General features: G+C 44.9%; 1 protein-coding gene across 1 annotated transcript; it reads right to left on the bottom strand.

The window, feature by feature from the left end:
* Positions 1-1,377: 1,377 nt before the first annotated feature.
* LOC148454883 (E3 ubiquitin-protein ligase PHF7-like) lies at positions 1,378-27,845 on the bottom strand. The gene is made up of 11 exons (XM_088460639.1): positions 27,731-27,845; positions 27,379-27,583; positions 20,864-20,925; positions 20,543-20,640; positions 17,006-17,107; positions 16,002-16,126; positions 15,609-15,768; positions 15,233-15,339; positions 14,249-14,365; positions 13,066-13,202; positions 1,378-1,436 (listed from the first exon to the last, which is right to left on the bottom strand). The coding sequence occupies exons 1-11, from the start codon at positions 27,843-27,845 to the stop codon at positions 1,378-1,380; spliced, it is 1,287 nt and encodes a 428-aa protein (XP_088316765.1).

Below are 27,845 nucleotides of genomic sequence, written 5' to 3'. Positions count from 1 at the left end.
TGCGGCCAGGAAGATGGTCGTGTTGGTCAAGACCATCGCGACCATCGGGCTTGCGACGAGACCCTTGTGATGTCAGTGGGGCTGGCCCCAGATGGTAAGCGTTCCCATGGGAACACCTCCATCTGGGCAGCCATGCCCCCGGCTCGCCCACCAAATGGGGCGTGCTGTCACTCATCATCGACAGCATGCCCCCTTTGGTACGAAACCCAGAGCGATGGAGCGCCCATCGCTATCTGGGGTTTCGATCATGTGCACGACGGAGCCGGCATCGACCCGGTTGTGAATCAGGCCCTCTATCCTCAGACTGGCCTGTACGAACGGTCCATTACAATGGAACGGGACTATTGTCTCCGTATTTCCGTATTTCGCAATGGAAAAACAAAAAGATAGGGCTCAATTTCTCCCAATTAAAAGACGTCTGCGTGATCTAAATATTTCATACGCCATGTTACACCCATCCAAGCTTCGTGTTATTGCTGATGGGGAGAACGAATTCTTCACGACTCCGATGGAAGCGGCACTGTGGCTGGACTGCCGCAGACCAGCAAGGGAACCACTGGTTAATGATTGATATCCTGTTTTTTTTTTTTTCTTCTTTTTGCTTGAGATATATCAATCATATGTAGTTGCAAGAATACTGTATAATGTATTTCCGTTATGGCGTTTCGTTCTCTGCTAGATCGGTATTGTTCTTGTGTAGATGCATCAGTATATACAAATAGGGGCGTGTTGTTGCTAATGTTACATATCTAAAGAAAAAAGTCCAGGAATGATGATGTTCGTCCATGTAAGATGACGTTTTGCCTCTTTCTGAGTTCCGTTTTTTTGGAGGGAAAAATTCGAACTCAACGTGCAAACTCGAACCTATCCGAGCCTGCACATCCCTACTTCAGATATAATTTGTCTAATGGAGGCTCACTTGACTGGTGGGAAATTATTGTCGCTGAGGAAGCCATGGATAGGATGGACATATCACTCTTCACATATCTCAGCATCAAGGGGTGTATCTATTTTAGTGCGTAAATCTGTCCAGTTCTCATTGGAAAGGGTGCCGTGTGATGCTTGGGGTAGATATGTATTCTTAAAATGTAAAATTAATTCTATTTCCTTATTACTATTGGCAGTCTATATTCCACCACCGTACTCCCACAATGTTCTTAAGAAGGTCGCTGAATTTTTGGCCCTTTTTCCGGGTATACCCACTCTATGCATGGGGGATTTTAATAACATATTAGACCCTATACTAGATAGACATAGAATGACTGCATCAGTAACACAGGGTAGGGAAACTGGATTTTCGAGTATGATTAGGGTAATGGGCCTGGTTGATGCCTGGAGGTTGAGGTATCCCTCTGTGAGACAATATTCCTTTTTCTCTTACACACATTCCTCTTTTTCCAGGATAGATATGGCCTTAGCTATACCGGATTTTATACCTAGAAAACACAAGATAACATATGAGACTAGGGGAATCTCTGACCACTCCCCAATGTCAATTAGTGTAGATTTAGAGGGAGAGGGGTCAATACTTTTGGAAATTCAACCAGTTCTGGTTATCACACATGGGTTCAGGAGCAGAGTTGGAAGTGGAGTGGAAAGAATTTTTTGAATTGAACAGTGGTACTGCTTCTGTTGCACTTATATGAGATGCCTTTAAGTCATTTTTAAGAGGTTCTTTAATTCGTAGGGTGGCTGGGTTGAAATCTTCATATAGAAAAGCTGAAATGGATCTGGAGGCTTCTTGTAAGTCTTTTGAGTTAGCCTATATTTCGCTAACGAGTCAGATTTAAATAAAAAAGCATGGTGGGGTGCCCAAAAATTATGGAATGATTTCTGATGGACAAGGCATAATACAAGATTCTGTTTAACTCATATTTGCAATATGCATCAGGTGATAGACCTGGTTCTTATCTTGCTAACTTGGCTCGCATCAAGCAAAAGTCATCCAATACAGTGGTAAAATTAGTTGGGTCAGGCAGCGTTGTATATGTGCATAACCCAGATATTGTGGGCCAATTCGTTAAATATTACCATGACCTATACTAATCTAGGTTGGTTTATACCCAACCGGAGGTGTGTGAATTTTTGTCTACTGTATCACTCCCGACACTCTCCTTGGAGGCAAGGGACTCACTTGACTCTCCACTGTCAATGGAGGAAATAGAGGTGGCCCTAAACTCATTTCCAAATGGTAAAGCCCCTGGCTTAGATGGGATCCCCCTTGAGGTTTACAAAAAACATATTTGCTCCTCAATTACTAGAGCTCTTTAATCAAATTTACATAAACAATACGCTGCCAAATTCTATGTCTGAGGCACTGATAATTGTCTTACCTAAATCAGGCAAAGATACCACTATGACTGACTCATATAGACCTATATCACTTCCCCCTACAGATATAAAAGTCCTGGCTAAAATATTGGCCTCCAGGATTAACCGGGTCATAACCCAACTGATTCATCCTGATTAGACAGGCTTTATGCCCGGTAAATCCATGGCAGTAAATCTACGGCGGTTATTCACACACTTACAGATACAACGTGGGGATCCACAAATCTTTATTATTGTGTCATTAGATGCCACTAAGGCGTTCAATTCAATCGAGTGGATATTTCTTTGGGAGACCATGGAACGATTTGGTAGTGGCCCGGGATATATTAAGTGGGTAAAGCTGTTATATACGGACCCTGTGGCGAGAGTGTCAGTGAATGGATTTATTTCCACATAATTTTCACACCATAGGGAAACGAGGCAGAGATGTCCCCTGTCACCCATTCTCTTTGCTATGGCCATCGAGCCCGTAGCTTGCATGATTAGCTCATTCTAACATTCATTGGTTTCAGCTAGGATCAAGGGTAGATAAGATTGTGCTGTATGTGGATAACATACTATTATTTATCATGCAATATGTTACTTCTATGCCTAAGGCTCTTGAGGTTATTGATTTATTTGGGAAATACTCCGGTTTATTGATTAACTGGGATAAATCATGTATTTTACCCTTCAGGGGGACTTGTCCCACTATTCCTATTATTAATCTTCCTCTAAAATGGGTGAACTCATTTAAATATTTAGGAATATGGATCTCCAATATCCCTCAACATTATCTGCCACTGAATATGTTGCCACAAATTGAATATCTTAAGTCCCGTGTCCCAATTTGGAGTAAACTGCCACTAACGGTAACGGGAAGAGTAAATCTTGTTAAAATGGTTCTCCAACCTAAACTCCTGTATACTTTCTATCATTCTCCGGTCTATATCCCACAGAAATTTGTTAAACAGATTGATGGCCTCTTATCTTCACTGATCTGGGCCAGCAAAAGGGTCAGGATCAAATTGTATACTTTAACTAGACCTCGTGATGTTGGAGGCTTGGCATTACCCCTGTTTTAATTTTATTATTTTGCTGCACAATTAACACATATATGGGAATGGATTAATGATCAAACTGATAATTCCTTGCATGCCCAGGTCATGGCTTATTCTAAGACAGGCTTGTCACCATTACGACTAATATTGAGTGATAATATACCTATATTTAGGATGCCCGTAATTAGGCAGGCCCTCACGATTTGGAGACTTGTCTCACTTCTATTACAAGCGGAGGGCATTGATCCAGATCCACCTTTTGCTCATGCTAATTGCTTTAGGGAGCTCTAAGCTCTTCAGGTCAGAGAAGCCTGGGGTCAGTGGGGTGTAGTGTCTATTGGTCAGATAATTCAGGCAGACACTCTAAAGACCTTCCATCAACTGCGGCTAGAGTTTGACGTCCCCAACCACTTCTTCTATAGGTATCTTCAGCTTAGACATGCTGTTAATGCTCAGTTCTCTAAAGTTCCTCTGTCGATACAGGAGTTTCCCATTAAAACCTTATTGCAGTCTGCTAGTTCTAGTCACTTAATATCTACGATATACTCTAATTTATTGAACAAGCATCATAAGTCTGATTTATTATCATATATATATATAAAATAAAGTCTTTCTGTTAGTTCAGGCTAATCTCGAGAACCACTTAATGGAATTTGATGCAATTTGCACCATTCTATGGAGCATTTGCAGAGGAAGGTTTAGGTGTAGGAAATATTAATGTGTGACAGAAGGGAGCCGGGCAGTGACGATTTTAGTGAAGAAAGTCAATGAAAATACTTATGTCCGTGCGTTTTCTTGGCTTACACTGCCTAAATCATTAAAGATACAGTATAGCACAACGATGGACTTTATTTTATACCATGTGGAGACTGATACATATTATCCGATTTCTCCAGAAAAATGTATATTTACTGATACAAAAATTAAGTTCTCCCTTTTTTTTTTTTACCGTTCCTGTTTAATTTATGTAAAAAACGATTCTTTAATGTCAAACGAGTCCAATTCCCGGTAAGAGTCTGCTTTGGTATGACAATAAATAAAGCTCAGGGACAGACACGTAACGTGGCTGGAGCTGACCTTAGTGGAGACTGTTTTTCTAAGGGACAACTTTACGTGGCTCTTTTGCGTATCACATCAAAACGAAATCTTTTTGTGTTGACGTCATAAAGGAAAAATTACTAATGTCATCTTACAAGGCAATCTTATAAGACCTTGGTTAAAAAATGTAAATTCAAAATTGCTCTGGTACGAAACCTGGGTGGGTTGCTACTAGTGTATACAAGGGATGACTGGGTTCGGATTTCTGAAATCCGAACCACCTCTAGCCCCCCCCTGATCTGAGCTGGGAACCGAGTCAGGCTCTGGTTTTCCTGCCTGGCTCGGAACTGAAATCAAGGCAAAACGTCATTATCCCGCTGTCGAATTCTCGCAGGTTTTGATTCTATAAAGGTCCCACGATCGTTGCCATGTTTCATTCTGGCTGTGGAGCGTGCGTGCAGAGGGAGGCAGTTGGGAACTGTTGGCTAGTGTGGAGGGGGGGAGCTGGGAGCTGTTGCTGACACTGGCTGGCTACTGTTGTCCATACATAGGGGCTGGGTGGCTACTTTTGTCCATATAGGGGCTGGCTGTTGTCCTGTCCATAGGGGCTGGCAGAGGGAGGGAGCTGGGAGCTGTTGGCTACTGTACTGTTGTGATAATAAAAAATAAACTTAGTAGTACTTATATATACATTACAATACTGGGCTGGCTGGCTACTGTGAAGAGGAGGAAGCTGGGAGCTGTTACTGATGCTGGCTGGCTGGCTACTGTTGTCCATATACATAGGGGCTGGCTGGCTACTGTTGTCTATATAGGGGCTGGCTGTTGTCCTGTCCATAGGGGCTGGCTGGCTGGCTGGCTGTAGTGCTGTGTAGTGCTGTGTGCCGGGGCACACCCCTACTTTAAACCAAATAAATTGGAGCAAATGTGCAGAAATAGCTCAGACTTAGAAAGGGAGACACATTTTCCTGTTTTCCCTTTCCGACTAAAATATTCTGATACACTATGTAGACCTGCAATCTGTGTATAGACATTACAGCAGCTGTTTAGTCAGAAGAGAATGTTTCCAGGGGTGCAGAGAGAGGGGGTTATTAATTACCCAGGCCTGGGCTTATTGGAGGTCTGGTTCCCCCATAACACTGCTTAACTGTTTTTGGCAGTAGCCTCTCTCCCCAGCCCAGCTGCTGTGTGCTGGGCTTTGGAGGCTCTCTCTGCCTGCAAGGTGTGTGGGGAAGGAATCGTACTGATCGCTCCCACTCCCCTGGATCTGACCGTACCATGCATAGTGGTTTTTCAGATATTTGTAGGGGGTGTGACATAACACTGGCACTTTGTTTACTTTGCTGTGTTTTTTTGCATTGGTATAATCTATATTGTGTATGAGGGGCAGAAAAAATTCTAATACAAAAGAATATTAAATTTACCCCTACAGAGGTGGCAGTTAATGTATGTAAAAAGAGAGATTTTTTTGGTACATAACTAATGCACTTTAATTCTTTGTTTCCTTTATGGATGTGAAAAAAACAATTCTGGAGCCTTAAATGAAAGAAACTTAAAATTGGAAGAAAACACAGGAGGTCTTTTGGACTCTATACACTAGATAGCGCTGATGTGTCACAATTGCTGAACAGTCTTTCTATTTGGACCTATTTGGACCTATGGACCAATAGTCCTTTTCTGGAGACTTTTGGAGCTGCCACTCAAAATTGAGGAGTGTAATTTCTCTGTCATTTTTGGGACAGTGAGACTTTGTAAATAGTGGAAGAACTGCAGTCACTCGGGTGGATAGTCAATTGGAGGAAATCCATTCTGACACCTTCTCAGTAGATGCTACACTTAGGCTCTTTACTCAATTCCAGGGTTCGACAGGTCTTCCATCCTGCAGATAACATTTTAGCTCTGCAGTCCAGGATTTGTGAATTCCTGAGCAACCATCAGGTTTGGCTCCACAGCTACATGCAGATCTTGGGTTCTTTGGTCTCCATCTTCAACATAGTGGTGTAAGTCTAGTTCCTCTCCTGTCCTCCTCAGTTGGAAATTCTAGCATGGTGGAACAAGTCCCTTTTGCACCTCAGGGTGCAGACGCTCATTCTCCCTTGGGACAGTTATGGTGGCTCCACCAGCCCCACACATGGACAGGGACCATCTTCTTCAGATCCCAGACTGGGTCCTACTCAACTCCGACGCAGGTCTTCGGGGGGGGTGGGGGATGATGATGTGTTTTCAGACCTTCCAGGGTCTATGGACGACTCAGGAAAGCAGACTGTCCATCAATGTCCTGGAGCTCCACGCAGTACACAGCGCATTTTGCAGGGCACAGTCACTCCTCCTGGGTTATCCGGTCAACCGATGTCACCTATATAAACTACCAGGGTGGCACTCACAGTTGCAAAGCCATGATGGAGTCAACTGCATTCTCCACTGAGCAGAGTGGTATCCATCTGCACTGTCAGCAGCCTTCCTCCCTGGAGTCCAGAATTGGGATGCGGACTCCCTAAACCTCCAGGATTATCACTTGGGCGAGTAGGCTCTACATCAAGACTCTACTAGTCCACCATTGGGACCTACCAGACATAGATATGATGGCATCTCAACACAATCATCAGTTGCAGTGATGCAGTTCCCACACCAGAAAGCCCGCAGCTCTCCTGGTGGACACTCTATAGGTACCATGGATGTTTCTGCTAATATACATCTTTCCTCCAATCTCAAAGATCCCGCAGGTCTTTCGCAGGTTAACGCTGGAGGGAGGCACAGTGATCCTTATGGCTCCAGTGTGGCCACAGCAGGAGTGATACGTGGATCTTCTTGCCTGAGTATCGGTTCTGTTCACCTTGCCTATGTGTGTGATTCAGAGTGTCTGCCTGTCTTCCTTCTCCTCGCTCCTTGCCATGGCTTGCTAACTTAACTGGCTGCCGGTGGTTGGGGTCGGGGTACAAAGGAAAGGGAGCCAGGGCTGCTGGGAAATAAATGTTAACTATTTGGTGCCCAGGCTCTCCTCTCTCCAGGCTATAGCTAGAGTGATCCCTGTACCCCCTATGGAGTCAAAGAAAAGGATTTAACAGGTAAGAACATAAATCTCCTTTTTCTGGAAAATGCAATTCCACAAAGCCGCACCTTATATTTAAAAACAACTACACATGTATTCTATACATTTTTATATTACTGCCATGCTTTAGTAGGTAAACACAGACCACTGTGAAAATGTCCAGCAGGAAGCATGCTAATACATCTATCACTGACCTTGTTATCTGGGAGATCGATAGCAAGTCCAGGACAGAACATATTACAGTGCTCTTTTTTAAGAAATAAGTAGAGCAAGGATGTATATTTTTTTTTGGGACGAACTGAGTAGAGCAAGATTATCTTACTTTAATGAATTACATTTATTACCATACTGAACAATGTGATGTAGAACTGAACAGCTGGAGACAAACATCCTATAAATGTCTTTTTTTATGTAAAAAAAGAAACTGCTAGAAAAATTTTATATTTCTGTCAAACTTGTATAGGATACTATGGACCCAATTCATTGGGTTTATGTACAACTCCTATGAAGCGAGATCTTCACACGTCCATGTTACAAACTATGCATGTGCAGATCAAGTGCCCCCTAAGCTGCTGCACGATTGCCATGGTTCGCACGTTAGGGCATCAGCCCCGTTTTCTCGGAGTGACGAGGCCAGTGCCTGAGTATCCTAATTTAGAGACGTTGTTATAATTAGTTATTATGGCCGTTTACTTCTTTGCAAAATGCCTTGTAAGTGTTAGTTTCCCGGCATATGTGTTCAAATCGATAAACATTTTAAATGTATTGTGTTTCTGTGTGAGGGCAAACATCAATCCTTTACTGAGTATTGATACTTCAGATTGTGATAAGTAGTGGGATGACAAGCTGAATATATCTTTGTTTTTAGGATCTACCCCCTTGTTTGCCTCATCTTCTGAACTTTTGCTTCTCAAAAAGACATCACCTATTGGATGGCATCCATGCCCTCACATCTTCATTCACAGATAAGCTATTTTATTCTGTATGATATAGCTTGTATGCTGTATGTATTGTTCTCACTTTTGAAATGTACATATATGCTATGGAGATATCTTTTATTGATACATGAGGCTTCTCATAAGTGAAGTATTCTCTTCTGGGAGGAGTACCAAACCTGCAAATTTAAACTCCTGCAGTTACGCTTTTGAACAAGTGTACATTTGGTAAGCATATTATCAAAGGATTTTCAACCATAATATTACATTATCTGTCACGGTCCTGCGGGCCGACCCTCCAGATACACCAATCTGAGAATCGCCGCCCGTGACTTTTACAGGTAACCCTCAGCATGTGTGGTTAACTAAACCTGGTAACTGCCACCAGCAGAAGAATATAATGTTAAAGCATAAAGTAAGCTTATGCTCTTACCTGCACACACATTTATCAATACTTAGAAAAATAGGTAACGAGTCATATGAGGACTTGGGTCATAAAAACAAAGATCCAGAACTAGAATTAATGTTTAATTGAAGAATGTCTTCAAAGCTTATGTACAAAAGTTTACAAAGAATATAATAAAAAAATCACACAGTTACTCACACTTTCCAGAAAATAAAATAATAAATGGGGAAACAAACCATTTGAGTGAAGGCGGATTAAATGGTTCTGGGACGAGGCCTTCCCAGTGATGAACTCGGGATCATCTGTATCCTTCGATAGCCTCATGTAGGATGAACCAATGGGTCAGGGTTGACTCACATATTTAGGCCTGCTTTTTCCAGGCACTCCCCTCACCCCCTCCATGGGGATGATTTTACCCTTTTCAGCTCAGAGTGGATTGTTTAGCTGGCTGAAGCTCAAGTTTTCCTGGCCACCTGAGCAGGGGTTCTTTAATTACACACTCAGCTATATTTCAAGTTTGGGGAACAGGCCTGGGTCAATAAACATACCCAGTGACTAGGTGAGGAGATACACACCTCTGGAGACCGAATGTCTCCCTGGTCCATCCATTCTTTTGATCACTGTCCCCAAACAGAACACAGGGCTCGTAATGATTGTTTTAGGAAGACAGACCTTCTTACATCCTCACTTGCCCAGCTTCACAGGGGACTAGTCAAGAGGGGTTTTGTCACCTTTCCACACACCAGACCTCATGCTGATTAGAGTACACAGACTCTAGAATAACGCTATACAAAGGATTGTTACATACAACTGTAGAAGAGGGAAAAATACATGTTATTACCAATATAATATCATTTGGAATTATGCTCATTCTGATGTGAAATTAGCTTTTCCGTTATACTATCAGGCCCTTGTTCTGTCTCCATTTGATTCTACAAATTCTGCTGACTCACCAACGGTTTACTGCAGAACTGAGCTGCCACCCACCTTTTTCAGTGCAGTATTTTTGCCTGTGGTATGGCCTGCCCTGTGCTCCAGGCAGTTTCTGATAGTCAGAGGGGAGGCTGACCTTGTTGCTGCCTCACCACTCCCTGTCATACTCCAATGAAAATAGCAGCTCAACTCTCATTAGCAAGTGGTAGGTGAAGTAGATGCTGGCTATAGATGGCACAGGAGCATTATGGCAGTGGCAGTGTGCTGTCAGAACCCTCTGGATAGGTCGCCTGATCATCAGAGTTGTCCATCAGAGCTATCACATCTCTCACTGAGAAGGGGGTGACCCTGTTTTTTTTCTGTGCAGTATTATTGTCTGCGGAACAGCCCCCCCTATGCTTTAGGCAGTTTCTGATTGTCAGAGGGGAGGATAACCTATCAATACCTCACCGCATGTCTCTCCCTGTCAAACTCCAATGAAAATAGCAGAGTGTTACAGAAGGACTATAATCTTCCCTTATATTAAGAATAAAGATATTAGTGTGAAGTTAATTGAGCTATTAACCTTGGAATGTTTATAAGTGATAACATATTGATCAGCAATAATTATATATATTATAAATATATCTGAACTAGAAATAAGAAGTAACAAGTGTAAAATTAATATAAGCTTGCATATAGAAAATGCACGATTATAGGAATATATATGTGTCTAACTTATCGAAGATGTCAGAATGCCAAGAGGTCGCGTTATATAACATGTTGTTTCTTATTTTGGGCCGAGTGTAATCTATAGGCTCACAGATGCTTCCTGAGATGGCGGATCATAGAGGACTATGCTAAAATATACTGTCCACCTTGCTATATGAAGATCGCAGGCTAGAGATATTAAGGTCCATCTGTCACCAGTGATTGTGCTCTCAGATAACTTGGAGAAAGTCCACATAAAGGTGGCAGCAGCACAGATTAACACCATCCCCCTTTAATAACATTCACTGATGAATTGATTTCCAGAACACTGCAGGGATCCATCAACCAACCCATAACTGATGGGAGGATGCCAGGAACCGTGCCAACCACTTATATTTATAATATCTGATTAAAAGCAACAGTCTTTAATTAGAACTCATTTGAATATGTAATTGATAGGCACAAAAGCACAGGATAAATAGCAGGACTGAAGTGTAACCAGTGGGTTAAATAATTTCTACATAGGTATATAAGTTGTAATACACAACTGTGCTAGGCCGCATTGAGGTTTGAAAAGAGTTTGTATTCATGTAGTTCTAGTCTATGCCTAGACTGGTCAGATTCACCTTTGGGGTCAGACAAGACATATATTGGGGGGCCTATACTTGTACCTGTCATTAACAGAAATGTATAATAAGCCTTTAAGACCTTATATGGTGTTAGTTGTAGAAAGTTAGCCACATTGCAATAGAATAACCATTGTAAGATGTATAGAGATGCTAAGCATTATGGGTTACTGAAAGTGATGTCCATGGCCCTGATTCAGAGCTGGACGCTCTGACCAGAGCGCTCGCTCTGAATCAGGGCCCACCTCCATAAATATGGAGCGTCCTCCTGGACGCTCGTATAGCTGTGGGTCACCACCCACAGCCTATACGAGCGTGCAGGATGATGGTCACGATGGTTTTGACCATCGCAACCATCGCCAGTGCGACCAGAAGCCTGCGGTTGAGTTTCTCAACTGCAAGGCCAGGAGTGATTTTGGCTCTATCAGAGCCAAAATCACTCCCACTGACATCACTAGTGATGTCAGTGGGGCCGGCTTCTGACGGTAGGTGTTCCATTGGGAATGCCTCCATCTGGCTGGCACGCCCCCAGCACACCCACCAAAGGGGGCGTGCTGTCAATCAACATCGACAGCACGCCCCCTTTGATCAGACACAACGAGCGAAGGAAAGTCCTTCGCTCGTCGCGTCTCACGCATGTGCACGACGGAGCTCCCTCCGTCGTGCGCATGTGCAGTGCACACCATTGACCCACTTGCGAGCGGACAGCCACTCGCGAGTGGGTCTGAATGAGGCCCTATATTCTTTAGACAAAGAGGGGCTTTGAGATAGTGTAACTCCAGACATTCTAGGACACGCCATAACAGTATTTCTTTGTCCTGAGTATATCTTAGTGCTTACTGAGCATGTGCAAGAGATAAGAATGGTCCATGTTATGTTGTACCAATCAGTGCTTGATACCCAGTATGTAACTAATATAGGCTTAATATCTGGAAAGCCAAACACCCAGACTATGGTATATAAATCAAGACCTAGACAAAGGCTCTTTGGCTCGTGCATGGACCTGAGACTGCAGTAGAGTGTCTGCAATGTGAATTGAAAGACCTGGGCATTGTGAAATGAGGGCTCCCCAGATTAACATGAACTACATCTTATGTTGAAGATAATGAATGACTGGTGTCATCTGAACACATAGACAAAAGTATACTGTATACTTTGTATGTTTGTTACTTATAAATAAAGTGTGTTAATTTGTACTCACTCAGTTGGTTATGTGGTATAACCATTCACTTCGATCAGAACGAAACACACCGTTATGCACTGAAGCCATATGAATGGAGCCTTTGGATTGAAGCCTTAGGCATGCCTAATATCAATATTACTGATTTGTAATCCCCTGCTAAAATATTTTATAAAAGAAGAATTTTCTCTTTACTTGGTTTGGAAAGCAAAAGATATTTAATTGCTCTAATTCCACTGATGTGAATATGGGGACGAGAGTGAGAGACACTGCACGGATCCACACAGTTCTCTGTTCCTGCAGGATGTGTACGACAGGTAGGTAGCAGATCATGAGGCATCTTGTCTCCACCTGGGCCCCCAGGTTCTGGGTTTAGCACCCTACAATGGTGATTTTCTGGTCCTCCTGGATGTTATTATTTTGTAACCCCTCACCCGGGCGCAGGTCTCTCCTGGTGTTACTGAAAGATGCCCCCTCGTCCGGGCGCAGGTCTCTCCTGGTGTTACAGCAGGCGGAGGATTTGCTCTGCTCGTTGATGGTATTACCACAGATGCCTCTGCCAATGACTCTGCAATCAGAAAGAGATCCAACATTGTTAGCGATATGTTTATGTGGATGGACGTACTCTGTGTCCTACAAGTTGCAGGTTGGCTAAGGCTACTGTAACATGAAAAGGGCCACACATCGATTACACTACAGTGGCATTAACCCAAGATTGGTAACTTAATGATAGTTTTCACTAATGTCTCATTCTACCACGTAAGTGAAATATAAGTTATGATGTTAGATACTGTACTACCTAGTAATAGGTGACAAATGACAGGGGAAAGTACTTACCAACAACATCCTCCGGCTTCTCCAGAATGGAGGCACACTCTGCACAGGTCCATGTGCTCTCAGCAGATCTCAGGGCTGAGCAGGCAAGGTGGGTTCCTGCTGACCCACAGCAGTGACACCGAATTATACACCATTCACTGAAAGAGGAGACACAGAGGATAAATCTACAGCTGGAGCTATAAATCTCAGCAATGGAGCATTTCGCTACAGGAAGAAATAGGCCCTAAGATACTAAATGTTTTATTGTATTCTAGAGAGGATTAAACAATTTGGCAGCTTATAAGAATGTATACATTTCAGCAAATTTTTTACCTTCAAATGCATCTTAATCAAACAGTGATAGGAGTAGGACGCACAAGCAACTTCTGCTGATTAAAATGATATGCGGCATGCCTATATTCTGTGTGTGACAGCGGGTGTATCTGTATGCGAAATGCTATGTTACAGTGCCAGTGGCTACAACACTGTAACAGCTGATACGTCACCCACACAATGGTTGATACGCCACCCGGCACAATGGTTCATACGCCACCCGTCACAATGGTTTATACGCCCCCCTGCTCCCCTCATTCTTTTATATTGTGGGCATTGGCTATCATAATGTGTCTCTGGTGCCGAATAGAAGAGCAGCCGGGAAGAGAAGCCTCCGAGCCACCCAACCAGCACAGTGAAGCATGATAAAGAGAAGAACAGAATTATAGGGCAGAGAGAGACGGAGGAGCAGGTAAGTGTGGGGTGAAACCAATAACAAAGTGGGCAGCGCTATCAAGAAAACCTAAGGTACTGGGAACTCTCTGATAAAGATTCCAATATTACAATTTATTGAATACATATTAGATTCACAACACATATAAGATATGGGATACGTTCAGTATCCCGGCGCATCCTGTACCCATCCCATAACATATATTATAACAGAAAACGATTATAGTAGCCAGGTTCTTGGTGTCGGCCTCTTAGTAAGCACACAGTAAATGTGAAAGATATCAGCCTCTTAGTAAATACACCGTCACATATATTACGCATACACCCAGTAGATCCTTAGCTAATAAACGTAGGGTCCTATTTATCAGAGTCTAGGCCGCATTAATCATGCGGAATGAGCAGGGGAACCTTCCCAGGGGCTGCTGCTGGGCCATAGCACACTGGCAGCCTTTAAGAAATAAAATGCGAAAAGTTTTACCTGCCGCTCTCGCTGTGAGTTCTTCCATGGTCGCAGCGGCAGGGATCCGCGTCGCACTGTTGGTGGACCTGCAGTAGTTCTCCAAAGGCGTTGTTCTCCAGTTCCCAGGATGCATCTCTGAAAGGTTAATGTGAGGTAATATCGCTGATGTAATTAATCAATGTTACATTACAACGCTTTCTTCTGTCTGTTTCATCTAGTCCAGCAGTCCAGTCCGGCAAGCCGTCACTATGGGTCTCGCTACAAAGGGGGCGTGCTGTTGATGGTGAGTGACAGCACGCCCCGTTTGGTGGGCGTGCCAGGGGCGTGACTGGCCAGACGGAGGTATTCCCATCGGAACGCCTACCATCTGGGGCCGGCCCCACTGACATCACAAGTGATGTCAGTGGGAGTGCTTTCAGCTCTGATAGAGCTAAAAGCACTCCAGGGCTTGCGGCAACGAGACCCTACCACAAGGGTCTCGTCACAAGGCCGATGGTCACGATGGTCTTGAGCATCGCGACCATCTTCCTGGCCGCTCGCTATAGCTGTGGGTGGTCACCCACAGCTATACGAGCGGCCGGGAGGCCGCTCTAAAAATTCAGAAGGACGGCCCTGATTCAGAGCGAGCGCTTTGTCAGCGTGTCCGGCTCTGAATCAGGGTCATAGACCCATAGCCAAGTGCCCATAGTCTTATGGCTGGATTTGGCAATTTGCTTACTAAAGAACTGATAAATCTCTGTAAATTATAATAGGACACATTTTGCTTATAGCATTTCATAAGCTGCATCATATGTATGATATAACACCAGATTACTGCATATGCACAGGGGATTATGGGTAAATTCCAGATTGTTGGTGATGTTCTGTGCATGCGCCAGTGTCATTTTTTTTTCAGGGGGAGGGGGCTCACAGGAATCCTCACATGGGCCCCCTCCAGTCTTAAAATGCCTCTGTGATGGAGCTGGATTCTATGTTCTAGATAAAGACAATTGTTACATATACCTGTGGGGAATGTAAATTCCCATTTGCAGCATCTCCTGCTGGAAACTCTCCATGTTCTGGCATATGGGGCACTTCAAGAAATACTTCCCTGCGTTTAATGCATGCATCTGTAATGTAAGAAGTTCAGATGAAATACCAAATATATATATATGTACAGTCATAAAGCAAACATCCTGCACAAGAGCTGACGAGCGAGGACAAGCCGACCAGCCTAACGTCAGGCTGCATTCGCCATAATCCTTCATATACAGAGAGCGGGCACCGGGATCAGCTTCAAACCCTCCACTCCATTGGCCGTCATTCCTCAGCTCTCTCTTGGTTGGCCTCCTCCCGGTGACTCCGATAGTGAGGAGTAAATAGTAAAGCCATAGCTCACCTGCAGGCAAGTCCTGTGGAACCAAGTGTTTTTGCAGCAGGGGCTCTTAATCACATCATATGCAGGGGCAGGGGTCAGCTCCTCCAGGCAGATGGTACATGCACTTACTCCGTCCTGTGCCGCAGCCTTCTGAACTGGCCGATGCCTTGGGCAAAATGATCTGCAGGGAAACAAATATTACAGAATAAATAGTGAGAAGTTCAAACAAAAACCCCACTGTAACGGAACATACATACACAGCGCGATCACACGCCAAGACATAGTGGGCGTGCTAATGCCTTGCCGTACGATCGCCTGCCTTGCCGGATTTGCATACGCCAGCTGCGTGCGAACGCATCTAGCAAGCGGGTCTGAATCGGGTTCTATATACCTAGAAGCAAATGGATTACTCACGGAAACTCCTTGAAGTACTGGAATATAAATTCCTTTTCCTGGCCACAGGGGAAGTGCACGGTCTCAGTGCAGGCCTTCCCGCTGCAGCGTATGGAGGCGCCCATCCTCTTGCACACTGTGCAGGGCTGCAAAACATGATTAACAAATGACAATACTGAGAAAAACACGAACAATGAGTGTAAATAGGTCCCCCACTATAAATAACCTTTGTTCTAGACTCCTTTACTTCCTAATAATAGAACAGTCACTGTATATAACACTCAAGTATAACCAGGTCCTCTGCTAACCACCTTAGTGGGAGAGATAGAAAATAGCTCCTCTAAGGCTTCCAATCATAGCTGCTGCGGCTGATCGGCCGTCCTACAGAGAGACCTATGGCACGTTAATCTTTTTTTCTTTCTTTTTTTTATTTTAGTGAAGTGCAAGTGCATATGTCTGAGCTTCCAGTCCTCTGTGCATGCAGGAACCGGCAAGCTGGATCACACATGTGCATTTAGCAGCACACTGGCTCGAGGAAGCAAAAAGATCTGCATTACCGCTGACAGGCGGCATCACTCTGTTTCTTTCCACAAGCACCCATTGTCTGCTCTGCATCCAAATACTCACTACAACCACAGTCGGTAAACCATCAGGACTCATGAACAGTAAAAAAAGCACAGTGGCCAACTGCGCCAACACCTGCAATGCATTCACCTCTGAGTTAGGTCCATACACCAAAACATTTTATATAAATACAACTCCCCAGAATCTGTTGACCACCTTGGGAAAACACTTCTGATTGGCTGAGTGGCTTTTGACCTTCCTGGTCACATCAGTACCACAGTCATTCTGCACCGCGGCTCTAGGCGGAGCCGTTCTCACTGCGGCATCACAAAGCTGTTTATTTTATTCTTTGTGGATTATCAGGGAATAGAATAAACTCCCAATTAGGCCCAATATGTGTCATTCAGTTCTCCGGTGACTTCACATGACATGAGAAAGTATCAGCATGATCGGCTCCTCACCTGCTCTGCCGCCCGGCTGGCTGCCTTCCGCACATCTGGGTACAGGAAGCCATAGAAGCCTTGCCTGTCACTACCCCTCTGCAGCACACCGCTGGATAGTAACTGGATAGGAGAGAGGGGAGATGTACTTATGGCTGTCACCACTGCTGCATTATCTATAACAATTAGGAAGACTTATATCTCTAACATATGCTCCAATATAGTTTTATCATGTTTTATGCACTTAGCATGTTAATGAAACTGTGCAGATAACTACATATCCTTAGGGGAGGGCTCCAATAATATTTAATGCCTAAAGTTAAAAATGAAACAAAATATGTTTTTTTGCATTTTTCCACCATTTTAATTAACAGAAAATGTATGGTTTCATTTGGTAGAATAATTTGTTGCCTTTATGTGGGGGGGAGCTATCACACTTATCGCGCCCCCCCAACCCCGTGGCTTTATGCTAGGCTGAGGGGCTCACAAAAAGGGGTATTTTTAACCTAAGGGGGCATAGCCATGCCTCCCACAATTAGGACACACCCCTCTCCCTGGGCCCATCTCTTTACATCCCTGCCCAAAACACTCACAAGCCATCTCTCTGCTTCAAAGGCTTACCGTGACTGGGCTCTTATCGGCATTGGCCTCCGGGGAAGAGGAGATTGAGACATTTGAGTAAACATTTACATTATTACCTTGTGAATATAGGGCCTGATTCACGATGGATCGCAAGTCTGTAATCGCACACACCAGGCCGCTGCGAAAATATGCTATGAATGCATTGCGATCGCAGCAGTATACTCACACACCCACCACTTCAGTAAGCTGCCCACTTCCGCAATACCTTTGGTTAGGGCTGCCATCAGGGGGGGACTGCCGGGACTCCAAAGAGAGACTCCCAGAGAGAGAGGGGGCCCGGGTAGCGGCCGCTGCTGATTGGCTGGCTGCCGTTCCATGAGCTGTGATTGGCTTGCAACCGGCTCCATGTATTAAATGCCACCGAGACTCTTCTCTGGCAGCTGCCGGTGCATTCCACCAGTGACATGTGGTACCTCACATCACTCTGCGCTGTGGGAGCTCCCAGAGTCACGGAGATGGCCGAGTGTCCAGGTAAGTTTGGGCTCTGTTGTAGGGTGGGAGTGCCTAATTTATGTATTACATATATATAAATAGTATATATACAGTGTGAATATGCATATATATATATATATATATAGTATATATACAGTATATATAGTGTGTGTATATTAGGGGTGAGCGGGTTCGGATTTCTGAAATCCGAACCCCCCCGAGCCCCCCCGATCCGAGTCCGATCCGAATCAGGCTCGACTTTTCCCACCTGACTCGGATCTGAAATCGAGGCAAAACGTCATCATCCCGCCTTCCGAGTCTCGCGGGTTTTGGATCCTATATAAGGTACCCACGTTGGCGCCATTTTCTCACTCGGCTGTGGACAGTGAAGAGGGAGGGTGGGAGTTAGGGCTGTGTAGTGTAGTGTAGTGTAGTGCTGCTGTTGTCCACTACTTCAAAGTCCATAGGGGCTGGCTGTGTTGTGCTGTGCTGCTGTTGTTAATAGGGGCTGTGTCCACTACTTCAAAGTCCATAGGGGCTGGCTGGACTGTGTTGTGCAGTCAGTTCTCCATAGGGGCTGTGTCCACTCCAAAGTCCTGTGCAGTGTCCCAGTCCTAAAGAGGTGCTGTAGTGTTGTCCAGGGGGTGCTCTGTCCATCAGGGGTGCTCCCCCCAAGTGCTAAAAAAATAATATATTTTCTGTGTTTGTGAATTGTGTGTGCAGTAGCCGCACGTGCATCAACAAAGTAGTGCCAAGCGTGCGCCTGTGTCATAAGTAAAGGGCCGGCTGGCTTGACCGTTAAAGGGTGCTGTAACCCCCGAAAGTACACTCCAGTCCAAACCAAAAAAAAATTATTTTCTGTGTTTGTGAATTGTGTGCGCAGTAGCCGCACGTGCATCAACAAAGTAGTGCCAAGCGTGCGCCTGTGTCATAAGTAAAGGGCCGGCTGGCTTGACCGTTAAAGGGTGCTGTAACCCCCAAAGTACACTCCAGTCCAAACCAAAAAAAAATTTATTTTCTGTGTTTGTGAATTGTGTGCGCAGTAGCCGCACGTGCATCAACAAAGTAGTGCCAAGCGTGCGCCTGTGTCATAAGTAAAGGGCCGGCTGGCTTGACCATTAAAGGGTGCTGTAACCCCCGAAAGTACACTCCAGTCCAAACCAAAAAAAAATTATTTTCTGTGTTTGTGAATTGTGTGCGCAGTAGCCGCACGTGCATCAACAAAGTAGTGCCAAGCGTGCGCCTGTGTCATAAGTAAAGGGCCGGCTGGCTTGACCGTTAAAGGGTTCTGTAACCCCCAAAGTACACTCCAAACCAAAAAAATATATATTTTCTGTGTTTGTGACTTGTGTGCACTGTGGCTGCACGTGCATCAACAAAGGAGCAGCGCCAAGCGTGCGCCTGTGTCCCATAAGTAAAGAGCCGGCTGGCTCATTTCTTAAAGGGTGGTGTAACCCACAAAGTGCACTACTCTCCAGCAAAAATAAAAAAATATTTTCTGTGTTTGTGTGCGCTTTAGCCGCACGTATATATATATCAAATATATATATATATATATATATAGTACATATACAGTGTATATATATATATATATATATATATAAATAAATAATCATACACATACATGTGTGTAAGTGCTGCTATATTACTTGCTGTGCTAACACTTACATTTGCATGCTTTTAATTTAATATAGTTAAGCACCAGAGGCTTTTGTTTGTGTATGTATGATTTATTTATATATATATATATATATATATATATATATATATATACACACACAAAACATCTTGTGCTTAGATATATTAAATTAAAAACATGCAAATGAAAATGTCAGCACAGCAAGTAATATAACATCACTTACGAACGATTAATCTGTGCCCCCAATAGGTCCAGCCCTCCCTCTCTCTCACTCCCCAAAGTAGCTCCACCCACATCCACAGCTCCACCCACTTCTGCCCCATACCCCGGGGTGAGGGGGGTTCTGCTTAATTTGTCAGTACCGGGCCCCACCATTTCTGATGGCAGCCCTGCCTTTGGTAGTCTGTGAAAGCATCGGTAACATAGAGTAACATCGGACCCAGCCGCACAGTTGTGGTAGAGATGACCTGACTCAGAAATTGCTAAACTTCCTGACAGTACCTAGAGCTCAGGCTGCATGTGCCGTCGCAGGGGCTTAATTATGCACGCCGCTGTAATGGCATTCAAACGCACTGGCATGTCTGCGTTCCTTCGACCACTGCCCCTCGCGATCGCAGCGGCCAGTTCGCACACTGTGATGCATATGCATGCGCAGAACACAAACATCGGCAGGGTGCGTGTGCATCCGCAGACTTGCGTTCCAAGCTGAATCAGGCCCATAGGACAAAATGATTATCACATTTGCATAAATATTGCAGATTGTGATAAATGTGCACCTTACTGTGTAACAGGCTGCTTTCAGCTGCTATAACTGATGCTCATCCATCATTACTTTCCATACTTACCAGGCAGTAGTGGTGGACGGTCAGCTTCTCCTTGGCATTATGCAGCAGCTCTCCATACTTGGGCACGTCATTTTCTGCACGACCACAGAAAATGCATGCTGTGGAAGCAAGGCAAGACGTTATGTATGGTGTGTTCTTCATACAAAACACAAATCACACATTAAACCAGAACAAGTACATGCAAGATAGGTGAGGGAATGTAGTTGTGAGACAGAGGGTAGAGAGAGCGATGCTCGAGCAGGTGTGTACCCAGCTTTACTCTATTTCATAATTACAGGTATATTACTGAAGGTTAATAAAGACTTCTGGCTCCTGTCTTACCTGGATCGGCTTCTAGCAATGAGCTTGATGCCGAATCTCTATTAGTCTTCCGCTTTCTCTTACTAAAGATAGAGATGCAAAAACAAAATTGTAAATTATAAGTGCAAATAATAATCCTCCTTTATGTATATGTGATATATAATATATTCTGTGGATCTCAAGGTGCTGCTGCTGTATAAAATTACCTTTGTGGACAGTGTGGCTAGTTTTATGGGACCAGATAAGCAGGGGTTAAAGTGAGCTGGAATGCGGCGGTATTGAGTTTTGTCAGTTATATATGAAGGGGAAACAAGTCCCTCCCCTCCCCGCGGCCCTGCAGCTGAGCCCAATGCCAACCGAATGACTCTGCCTCTGAGAGGAGTCACTAAGTGACAAGCATCACACCATGCCGTTAGCAGTCAGTGCACAGCATCACCCCATGCTGCCTGCAGTCAGCGCACAGCGTTACCCCATGCCGTCTGCAGTCAGCGCACAGCATCACCCCATGCCGCCTGCAGACAGGGCACAGCATCACCCCATGCCATCTGCAGTCAGCGCACAGCATCACCCAAATGCCGCCTGCAGTCAGTGCACAGCGTCACCCCATTCCGTCTGCAGTCAGTGTACAGCATCACCCCAATGCCATCTGCAGTCAGAGCACAGCATCACCCCAATGCCGCCTGCAGTCAGTGCACAGCGTCACCCCATGCCGTCTGCAGTCAGTGCACAGCATCACCCCAATTCCGCCTGCAGTCAATGCACAGCGTCACCCCATGCCGTCTGCAGTCAGCGCACAGCGTCACCCCAATGCCGCCTGCAGTCAATGCACAGCATCACCCCATGCCATCTGCAGTCAGTGCACAGCATCACCCCAATGCCGCCTGCAGTCTTTGCACAGCATCACCCGATGCCGTCTGCAGTCAGTGCACAGCGTCACCCCAATGCCGCCTGCAGTCAGTGCACACCGTCACCCCATGCCGTCTGCAGTCAGCGCACAGCGTCACCCCAATGCTGCCTGCAGTCAATGCACAGCGTCATCCCATGCCATCTGCAGTCAGTGCACAGCATCACCCCAATGCCGCCTGCAGTCAGTGCACACCGTCACCCCATGCCGTCTGCAGTCTGCTCATGTAGAGATGGTCTCGCCTTTTCCCCCCAATCCAGGCACTATTGTAAGCTTTGCATGCACACCAAATATCTTATGTATCTACAGCTGTGTTGGCAGAGACACATTTTAGGATTACTTCCCCTTATGGTAAGGGGGCGGTGTAATGTGACCAAAGTACAGTATGAGCGCCTTCACTTTAAAAATACACCCCATAACGGGCGGCAGCAGAGTCCAATCAGCTGAATGTGTCTTGAGCATGTTTATGCTAATATATACAGTAATGTTACTGTTATTATCTATTTACATTATTACAGTGATATTAGTAATGGGTTTGCAGTAATAAGGCATATATACTTCTGCAGCTCAGATTACATTAGTCTTCATTCTAGCACACTCTGGTCTGTGTATCAGCAGTGTGTTGCATCAGCTGATGGTGCTAGAAGCACCAGAGCAGAGAGTGACACCCCAGGCAGGAAAGAGGAACGGCACGGGCTGTGACAGGTGCAAGGTGCTAGAATGAAGACTATTACATTGGCCCCTGAGAACAGAATTTTGATACAACATAAAATTGTTCCTAATATTCCAACATGACAATAACAAAACATAACAATTGTTTCCTTGGATCATTTTGAATTTAGCTTTATAAGCGGATTGGACGGTTTATAATGAGGAGGATGAGGGCTGGTTGTGTTTCCAGACTTATCTTAGAGACAACTACATTAAAGAAGTTTGTGTAGAGCCAACCTGCGGCTCTCCAGCTGTTGTGAAACTACAAGTCCCAGCATGCCCTGCTACAGTTTTAGAATTCCCTAATAGCGAAACTGTGGCAGGGTATGCTGGGACTTGTAGTTTCACAACAGCTGGGGAGCCACAGGTTGTCTAGGCCGAGTGTAGAGGATGAGAACGCTTGTTTAGTACTATTAAAAGAATTCAAGTGGTTTCATATGAAAATAAAAATAAAAACAATACTATTATATGCTATTATGTAATGGATTGATGTGATATTCTATTTTTTTTAAACAAATTTTGTAACTGTAATTTTCTTTGGTGGTTCAATAAAAAAAACTAATAAAAAGCTAATAATAATAATAATAATAATAATAATAATAATAATAATAACAATCCCCACAAAAACAAACAGTGAAACATTAAAGTATCTCAGCTTCTGTTTCAAAGAATTTGAAGCACAATTATAAGTTAATCAATTTTGGATGCTATCAATGTTTGTGTAATTAGTGACAGTATTGATGTACTTAGTGATATAAATTAGCTATAATTGGTGTTCCACATAATTGTAAATCTGATCATAAATATTACATTTGTAACAAGGAAATCCCTATTTTTAAAAACACAACACAGACAGTCACTTACCTAGACGAGGCCATGAAGCCTCACATTTAGAGTTACAGCCTCTCAGATGCTTCTCCAGTAGTAGAATTAGAGAAAATGTGCTTTATAATAAAAACAATACACCTTGCTAGGATTCTGTAACTATAATGCAAGTCTCTGCTGAGGGTGAGCCTCACTAGCTGTCCTGTGTTATGACATCACTGGCCACTGTGACATCACTGATTTGCATAACCATGGCAGGTCAGATATCTGACACAGGGTCTCCATCATGCACATGCAGGGGCTCCATCAGAGAGTTATGGGGGGTACAACACTAAGGGGGCCAGACTGCCTGGGGGCCCGCTGTGGCCAGAAACACAGCCTAATTCCTCTGTACTGGGCCCCATATTTCTCTGCGCACATGAACTGTACCTGCTGCCCGGATCACTAGTTCTCTCACACCAAAGAGAGTCATTCTGGGGCAATAGTGAGCTCCTTGTAATAATAAGCAAAGATAAATCAGGGCAAGTCCATGAACTTAGTTTTCTTTCTGAAGTTATTACCACTTAGTGTAGCCCCATGTACTCTATTAATGCACATTCACATCATACTCTGCAATAAGCCTGTGTACCAAATTTGCTGACTTCCAAGGTGGCAGACAGGTTGGCTCAGCAGGGAGAGGGGTGTCGCAGGAAATTAGTAAGAGGGGGAAGGGTCCCACGGGAAAACTGGAGCCAGGTCAGCGGTCCAATCTTTTTTTTAATTAAATTGGCAAGGTGCAGCAATGACGTGGCTGCATCTCTTGTGCGCCCTAAAAGGCTGCACCCTGGGCCTGGAGCAGACGCTTGTTTGCTCTGTAGTAGTACAGAATCCGCACTGTAGAGTTAGGTGACGCAGGTTAGCTATGCTGATATACGCCGCGCCCCCTGACCTCTCCTCAGTGCTGCTGCTGCTGCTCCATTAGGGCTAGAAGGGAAATGTGCTTCTGATGGGAAGCTGAAGTTTGTTTCTATCTGCTCCATGAACAGAACGCCAGTGTGCCCCATGGTCTTCAGAGTGCCCCATACCAGCTTTCCAGTGTGCCCTGCACCCTACACACAACACTCCAATGTAACCCTCGCCCTTCCAGCGAGCCCTATGCCCTACACATGGCCTTCACATGTCACCACCTGCAAACCAGAGGTTCTCACATGCCAGCCGCTGCCCGCTAGCATTTCTATCACATCAAGTAGGGGAAGAAAAAATGGGGGAATTATCCATAGTGGTGCACTAAACAATACATAAAACATAAGTTTTATTAATTTGTATACATAATAGCGCGGCACTAAAAAGTGAAAATACAGTATATTTAAAAAGAATAATTATAGGACCATATTTTGGAGAATTGTTATCCCCTCTTTTCCATTGAATAACATCCCTGATATGCTATGGTATATAACATACTATACATATATTAACCGAAGCACTTAGTGCATCACCTGTATGTGAGATCAATATGGAAATGGAATTGTCTATACTGATAGACACACACATACGTCGACCTATACTCAACATCTATAATAGGACATTTAGTGGATCAGGAGCGTACGCCCCCTTTTTAAATACACTCATTTACATTACACACACCAAATTCTTTTTAAATATACTGTATTTTCACTTTTTAGTGCCTTGCTATTATGTATACAAATTATTCAAACTTATGTTTTATGTATTGTTTAGTGCACCACTATGGATATTTCCCCCCTTTTTTTATTCCCCTACTTGATTTAACAATATGTCCGTGGTAGCACCCCCATTTTCCCGAGTTGAGAGAGAATGATATCTGTGGGGTTTATTCTAACTAAATATTAGGGCATACATGGGGTCTGGTGCAACTGGAAAATAAGAGTTATGGTAAGAACTTACCTTTGTTATCTCTATTTCTACCAAGTCCATAGGGTTCCACAGGATACCTTGGGGTATAGGCAGGGGCATCTTAAGAGAGGAGGGGGCCCATGTGCACTCACCGTGCGGGGCCCCCTCCTCTCTTTCTGGTGGCTGGCAGCTGACTGACACGGCTGGCCAGCCACCAGAGCCGTAATACACTCCGGGCACTAGAGTGTGCCCAGAGTTTACTGCGCATGTGCAGAGCGTTGGTAAATGGTCGCAGTGGCCATTTTCAAGGTGTTCTGAGCAGCGCTGACACCCAATGCGGGACACGGACAGGTAAGTTTAATAAAAAGCATCCTGAGAGGCAAAAGGTATCAAAAGCATAATACCATACAAAGGTATGGACAGAAAACCACCTGGCCGCCTTACAAAGCTGAACAGCCAAGGTGCCAAGGTGAACTGCCCATGAGGGACCCACAGACTGAGTAGAATGAGCAGTAAGAGGGCAGCATTGGAATACCCTCATAAGTGTAAGCCTCAAAGATTGCCACGCGAATCCACCCTGCCAACGACTGTTTGTTGGCAGGCCATCCCTTCTTATGGAAACCATAGACGACAAACAAGGAATCCGACTTCTGAATGGAACTGGTATGAGCCACGTAAATTACGGAGAGCACGTACCACATCCAATGAGGCCTCACCTGCTGAAAGGTCTGGTGAGTTAAAGGCCGATACTATAATTTCCTCATTTATGTGGAAACCAGACACCACCTTAGGAAGAAAACCAGGGCGAGTCCTAAGAACCGCCCTGTTCCTGTGAACAATTATAAAGGCAGGGCGACAAGAAAGAGCCCCCAAATCTGACACCCTTCTAGCTGAAGTAATAGCTAGAAGAAATACAGTCTTAGCTGTAAGCCATTTGAAGTCTACTGAGCCCAGGAGTACAAATGGAGGTCCTTGGAGAGCCCTAAGGACCACAGCCAAATCCCAAGATGCCACTGGAGGGACAAAAGGAGGCTGAATGCGAAGGACACCCTGCATAAAAGTGCAGATATCAGGAAGTGGAGCAATCCTATGCTGAAACCACACTGACAGTGCGGAAACATGCACCTTCAAGGATGCAAGGCAGCTTGTAAACTCACCTGTAGGAAAGCCAGAGCCCTGGATATCCAAAATACCTGGGAATTGTACCCCTTGGGTGACACCCATCAACTAGGTAAACTACACCCTGTGGTAAATCCTGGCAGAAGCGAGTATCCGAGTTCTGCGCATGGTGTTAACCACATAGTTGGAGAACCCCTTAGCCCATAGGAGGGATGTCTCAAAAGCCACGCCATCGAAGACAGACGACCCAGATCTGAGTAAAAGCAAGGACCCTGAGACAACAGGTCTGAACATTGAGGCAACAGCAACGAAGTGTCGATGGAGAGACTCCGCAGAGTACCAGTGATGGCTGGGCCATGCTGGAGCCACCAGCAGGATCGTACCCCCTTCTTGCTTGAACTTTTGAAGCACACAAGGAAGAAGGGATAACGGAGGAAACTGGTACACAAACTGGAAGGTCCACAGAACCGACGGTGTGTCTACCAGGAGAAACTCTGCATCTCTTTTTCTGGACCTGTACACAAGCAGCTGGCGGCTGTGTCTGGAGGCCATGTGGTCTATATCTGAAAGGCTCCATTTGTCCCCTAGGAGCTGAAATACCTCCCGGGGAGGAGACCATTCCCAGTTGAGGACTCCTGGGATGAACACAGCCGAGATTGCCGGGAGATTGCCTTCCGTCCAAGTCAGAATGTAGGATACCTCTTTAAGGGCTGTCTGACTTCCTGTTCCTCCCTTGACAGTTTAAGTAAGCCACTATAATGGCGTTATTTGACTGAATTTGCACTGGTTGTCTGTGCAGAATAAGTCTTGCATGTTGTAGTGCTTTGAACACTGCCCAAAGTTCCAAGATATTCATCAGAAGGGCCAATTCCGCTGACGCCCACCATCCCTAAAAAAACATGTGGACCCGTCACAGCCCCCCAGCCTTGAAGACTGGCACCCGTCGTGAGAAGGACCCAGTCCGGGATCCCTTGATGAGATGAGACGTCTGTAATCACCAAGTTAGAGACAGACGCCCCACCGGAGAAAGCAGCATCATTTGTGACTTTATCCGACGGGACAATCCATCCCACCTGGAGAGAGTCAACCTCTGCAGAGGTCTGGAGTGAAACTGGGAATAATCTACCATGTCAAATGTTGACACCATGGACCCCAGTAATGGATACTCGGCGACCTTGAAGACAAATGCGTACCCTTGTCTGCAACGCCGAGAGCTTCACCTCTGTTAAGAAGATTATCTGCTCTTGAGAGTCCAACAGTGCACCAAGATGGAACTTCCTCTGGGATGGAATAAGTGAAGACTCCTTCCAATCCATCCGCCAGCTGAGGGTCTGCAACACCGATATTGTCAGTTGCAGATGGCTGCAAAGTAATTCTGGAGATCCTGCTAACAGTAGGAGGTCGTCCAGATAGGGAAGCAGGCGAACACCTTGAAACTTCAGGAGGGCCGCCATGACCACCCTTACCTTAGTAAATACCCGTGGTGCCATAGAGAGACCACAGGGTAGACCTGAAACTTGCAATGGTAATCCAGTGCAGCAAATCTGAGGAAACATTGATGAGATTTTGCAATAGGTACATGCAGGTAGGCAT

This window comes from Taudactylus pleione, unplaced genomic scaffold (genome assembly GCF_031769625.1).
Source record: "Taudactylus pleione unplaced genomic scaffold, aTauple2 ptg000969l, whole genome shotgun sequence".
NCBI classification, from domain to species: Eukaryota; Metazoa; Chordata; class Amphibia; order Anura; family Myobatrachidae; genus Taudactylus; species Taudactylus pleione.
The sequence above is the reverse complement of the archived record's forward strand: the minus strand, read 5'-3'. Positions and strand labels throughout refer to the sequence as shown.

What these genes read in the sequence shown, in the direction of transcription:
- LOC148454883 (XM_088460639.1), bottom strand. Translation starts at nt 27,845, where the DNA reads ATGCCTACCTGCATGTACCTATTGCAAAATCTCATCAATGTTTCCTCA. An exon ending in GTCTCTCTATGGCACCACGG is followed by an intron (nt 27,584 to 27,730) that starts GTATTTACTAAG and finishes TCGGTGTTGCAG; the next exon opens with ACCCTCAGCTGGCGGATGGA. An exon ending in CAGTACTTCAAGGAGTTTCC is followed by an intron (nt 15,769 to 16,001) that starts GTGAGTAATCCA and finishes GTTTCCCTGCAG; the next exon opens with ATCATTTTGCCCAAGGCATC.